General features: G+C 47.4%; 1 protein-coding gene across 1 annotated transcript in view; it reads left to right on the top strand.

Moving 5' to 3' along the window:
• LOC135101049 (uncharacterized) overlaps window positions 1–5,000 on the top strand; it is a 54,554-nt gene that overhangs the window by 42,975 nt on the left and 6,579 nt on the right. The window contains exons 4-8 of the mRNA XM_064004626.1: window positions 936–1,020; window positions 3,358–3,513; window positions 3,711–4,006; window positions 4,316–4,501; window positions 4,868–4,981. Of these exons, the coding sequence (XP_063860696.1) occupies window positions 936–1,020; window positions 3,358–3,513; window positions 3,711–4,006; window positions 4,316–4,501; window positions 4,868–4,981 (837 nt within the window). The remainder of the gene's footprint in view (window positions 1–935; window positions 1,021–3,357; window positions 3,514–3,710; window positions 4,007–4,315; window positions 4,502–4,867; window positions 4,982–5,000) is intronic.

Here is a 5,000-nt window from a genome sequence, read left to right as displayed (position 1 = left end):
CGTGAGGGAAGACTGGTCTAACACACACACTGACACTCAACAGAAGTAGTGAATGTGCTGAAGCCTTTATCAGAGGACAAGAGAAGACGAAGGCGAGAAGCAGGCCAGGCGATGGCCGTGATGGTTGCGTGGCTCCTCGCTGGCGTCAGTCTGGCTTAACGGATGACAACCACACCTCATCTTCCTGTCTCACCTCGCTGGCCGCAGTGCCAGGTCCGTCAGCTCGTCCGTGACTGACTAAACCAAAAACGTGTAATCTGGTCATTTAAGGACCTCCTTCATTGGCCATCAAATGAGATGGTCTTGCCAAACTATTTTTTCGCAATTTGCATTAAGCAAACAACTGACTTAACGTTAGTAACTTTGAATGTCGTGTGTCTCTCCGCCAAGTGAGACGAAACGAAAGTATTTTCATCAAGTCCTCAATATCACCACACCAAGAGTGGCCGGTAGTCTGTTACTTACGTAGGCATGACGAAATGTCAGCTTAGTTCTGAAGGGAAGAACATATGGCTGTGATCATCATGCAATACCTTTTTCTTTCTCGCGTGTGTACAGTGTTAAGGTCCGTTACCTGCTTGGTCATATATCATGATTACGGAGGTACCTTTGGTTTTCTCACTCTCCTCAGCCTGTATTGATCGTCACCTTGGTTTATAACACACTATAATTGGAGAAGACACGGTGTGCTCCTCGCTACGTAAAGCTCGACGCTAGTGATCTTATGACAAATCAGTATTTCTTCTTCTTCTTCTTCTTCTTCTTCTTCTTCTTCTTCTTCTTTCTTCTGTGACTGTGCAAGCGTGCCGTACACCATTAGGGAAAAAAAAAAACCAGTCAGTACATGTGCATGATGTTATCTCGATGCTTGCCCGGCGAATCAGGCAGCAGTTTTACGGTTTGTTAGTTAGTGTAAAGAGTGTGTTTTCCCGCAGATGGAGGCAGCGTGGAGGCGGCTGGCGGCGACGGCCCTGCTGCTGGCTGGGTTGTTGTGCTGCCCTGGGATGGTCAAGACTGACGGTATGTGTGTGTGTGTGTGTGTGTGTGTGTGTGTGTGTGTGTGTGTGTGTGTGTGCGTGTGTGTGTGTGTGTGTGTGTGTGTGTGTGTGTGTCCTCTTTCGCTAGTCTTAGCTAATTTTATCGGGTTTTATTTCGCCCACTTTTCTCTGTTTTATGGTGTCTATGTTTTAATTTGTTACTGTATTCAAGTTTGGACCTCATTGTGATTTCATTAATGTATTTAATGTACATGTTTGTGGACAGTAAATTATCTATCTATTTATCTGTATGTGTGTGTGTGTGTGTGTGTGTGTGTGATGAGTTTGTTATTTATTGTCTATCTGCCAGTGATTGCCCCATAGTAACATTTAATACTATAGTTTTTGTTGTTGTTGTTATTGTTGCTGTTGCTGTTGTCGTCACTTACGCCCTAGTGTCTGGTGCGAGCCTCCCCCAGCACGTCCATCACCAGTAGCCTGCGTGCTGTATACTTTCACAAGTCACATTCCGCGTTATTAGAGAGACAATTTCTTACCGGTCAGATTTCCTTTATTCCCTTTCACTGCAAAGCTTTTCCTCCTTTCCCTTTCCCCTTTCCTGTCCATCCTTCCACCCCTCCTCTCCCTGCCTATATTTTTCCTCTTTCCTCTTCTCCCCCACCCCTCCGCCCTTTCCTTTCTTTTCCTCCTTTCCTCCTCACCCCAATCATCGCTTCTCTCTCCTCCCCTCCCTTCGCTGTTTCTCTTTACTCCCATCCCTTCCTCCCTTCCTTACCTTTCTTCCTCCATTCTTCTTCCCTTTCCTTCTTACCCCGAGGCGCTCCCCCCTCCGTACTGAATGTAATAGTGATGAGGCAACGCATGCCGTGTGTGTGTGTGTGTGTGTGTGTGTGTGTGTGTGTGTTTAGAGAGAGAGAGAGAGAGAGAGAGAGAGAGAGAGAGAGAGAGAGAGAGAGAGAGAGAGAGAGAGTGCACGTTCGTTGTATCATCTTTCCATTACTGTAGCACTCACCGCCATAGTCATCCCACAATGCACAGTATCATCAACACCACCACCGTTCAATCTTTCCTTTACAACATCCCCACTCCCCGTTCCTCCCTTCCCCACCCTCTCACTGCCACCATAATCCGTCCCCTCACCACCACTGCACCATCACCACGCACTCCTCCACGCCTTCTCAACACTCATTACTTTCCACATCTTCAATCGTCTCCCCATCACTGCGAGCCTCACGTGTCCCCTTGCCTCCACACATTACTCCTCCCAGTTCCCCATTTTCACTCTGTTCGTCCTGACCACACCCATCACCACTATCACTGCCACCATCATTCCACACCTGCACCGCCCTCCAGCATCACCCACGCAGCACAGTCGAGGAGCCGCTGCCTCGCCACAAGACTCCCACGTTTTCTTCACTTGCTCCTCCGTCTTGCGCACATTCCTTTCAATTATATTTCACAAGATGGTTCACGCGGAAGGCAATTAAGTCGTGGCTGAATGGGGAAGGAAAGTGTGTATTATAAACCAGTTTCTGACGGAAGACAAATTGCGGGAAACTGGGCCAATAAAAAATAGAGATAAAAGAAAAAGAAGAAGAGAAGTAGAGAAGCAGAAGATAGATGTAAAAGATGGAAGAGAGTGTAAAAAAAATAAATAAATAAATAATAAATAAATTACGCTATAGGATCAGAAAAATACAGCAAATAGGAAACATTTTAGTTAGTCAACAAAATATTAACCGCGAGGATTGAACATGATGGGAAAATGGCAACAGACACCAGTAATCTCGTAAGCATTAAGTCGTCCCTGGGGAGGCGCCTCTGCCGCGCTTTAATGAGCTCTGCTGAGCATTTTTTATGGCCCGTCACTCCTCGTTATGGGAAACGTCTGCCTGCTTTCCCGACCATCGCCCGTCTCCTGCCTCGCTGCTAACTGGCCCTCTCATCTTGCCTCTCCCGCTGCTCCTCTCCTCCCGTCCCAAATGAGTCATCATGAGTGGGTTTCATGATTACTTTCTTGGAACATATTCACTACACAGTTCTCATTTTAAATCAGCTTCTCGCAATGAACCTTCTCACCTTCTCTGCTTCTGTCTTCCAGTGCGCAGGAAAGCTTTACAATACTATTTTTCAAGTGACTAGCTTCATTAAATTTTATTACTATAGCCCTCTGGTCTTGTGAGATTATTATTGCTCCACTTAAGAACCGGAGTACCTTGTGCCTGTGTACCTCGCACCTGTCTCCTTTCCCCGCCCACTGTGCGTGTGGCGTCTCTCTTCACCCTGATGCTCCTGCCACCCCACCTGTCACTCCTTGTCGCCTACACTAACTGTTGCAAACTGTCCCATGCTCTCTCAGACTCGCTTTACTCCGACGAATTGCCGTTCGCCCTCTACCTGCTTCCGCCGCCAGCCCGCCACCACGAGGCCCTCACCAAGCGGCAGGCGGTGTACGAAGCCACCGTGGATGACCAGCTTCGCCCCCAACTTGAGCTCTCGATCCCTGCCCGGCAAGGTAAAAAAAAAAAAAAAGATAAATAAATAAAATCCTATTTAACTAACTACACAATTCATGACACAGCGAACCAACGAAACAAGGACATAGCCATGTGCATAATTAACCATATTCCGTCAGTCAGGCAGGTGGCGGCTGGTTGAGGAGAATATTTACTTCCCTACCATTTTACGTGGCTCTTTTTTTGTTTTTTCCAGCTGAGGTGAGGAAGACGCAGCCGCAGGGGAGCAGCACACCCATCCTCCTGCGGCCCATCGTGGTTGCTAAGTTCTACCCTGAGTATCAGCCTGGGTATGGCCACGACGACGCGCTGGGGGCACTGGACTCCTACGCCTCTGTGCCTCACTCAGACGGCGTGGCGGACTCACCCACTACTTTCCCTGGGAAGCCCCTCGACTACTCCCACCAGCAGTTGATTCACCCACACCCACACCTAAAAAAATCCTCCAGCAGCCTCAAGAAACTCCTGAACAAACCCAAGAAGATGATGAAGGTGAGGTTGTCTGTCTGATAGAATAAATGCATGAGTGATTTCTTGACATGTGCTATTGGGGAAACTCTAACATGTTGTAAGAAATGCATGAAAAAAAAAAAAAAGAACTGGTGAAATATCTTAACAGCATACAAAAGTGTTAATCCTTAGGTAAAAGAAATTAATGCACACACACACACACACACACAGTTTTACGTTTTCATCACTCAGGCTTATAAGAAATTAGAGTTTTCTTGATAGCGCAAGTTTCTATTTGATAGTCTTGCCCTTTACCAACCACCTCGCCACTACTGAGACTGTCTCGTGCAGGTGATGACCGCCACGGATGAGGGCCAGCTGGTCCCAAAGGCCGTGCCCGGAGTGATGTTGCCCATGGATGACGGCCAGCAGGAGGCCTTCGTGCCTGCCGACTTGCTGGAGTACGCCGACACCTTACTGACCTCCGGGTCCAGCCTTAACCCCACCGTGGTCCTGCCTACCACGGGGGAAGCGCCGGTACTGCTCCCCTCAGTCCCTTGTCTAGTGTAATGTGATGTCCGAGGATTATTACTGATCTTGAGTTAGATGCTGTAGGCTCTGTTTCAATTTTAATTGCCCTTGGTCATAACCTCTCTTACATAAAAAAAGAAACAAGCCCGACATTATGTAACCCTGTTGTGTTTTATACCCAGCCTGATTGATTGATGTAACGTATTTGTGTGTGAAGAAACAGAAAGAGAAAGGTGTTACAAATGACTTAATTTAGCGTATATTGGATATCTAAACATGTCATAAAAAAGTAGCCAGAAGCTTAACAATATTAATTCTTTTCTCATCCCCTAATACCTCATATCCACCCTCCTGCATCCTGCCGGCGTCCAGATGAAAGGAATGCCCTTCAACTTCGCCTATATTGTGGATGACGAGGCCACGGAGAACTTCCAGACGCGACAGGAGGAAGGAGACAAACAGGGCGTCGTTACCGGCTGCTTCCAGGTGTGTTTGGCGAGATGTG

Source organism: Scylla paramamosain, chromosome 1 (genome assembly GCF_035594125.1).
Source record: "Scylla paramamosain isolate STU-SP2022 chromosome 1, ASM3559412v1, whole genome shotgun sequence".
Classification (NCBI taxonomy): Eukaryota; Metazoa; Arthropoda; class Malacostraca; order Decapoda; family Portunidae; genus Scylla; species Scylla paramamosain.
This window is presented reverse-complemented; position numbering and strand designations above follow the sequence as displayed.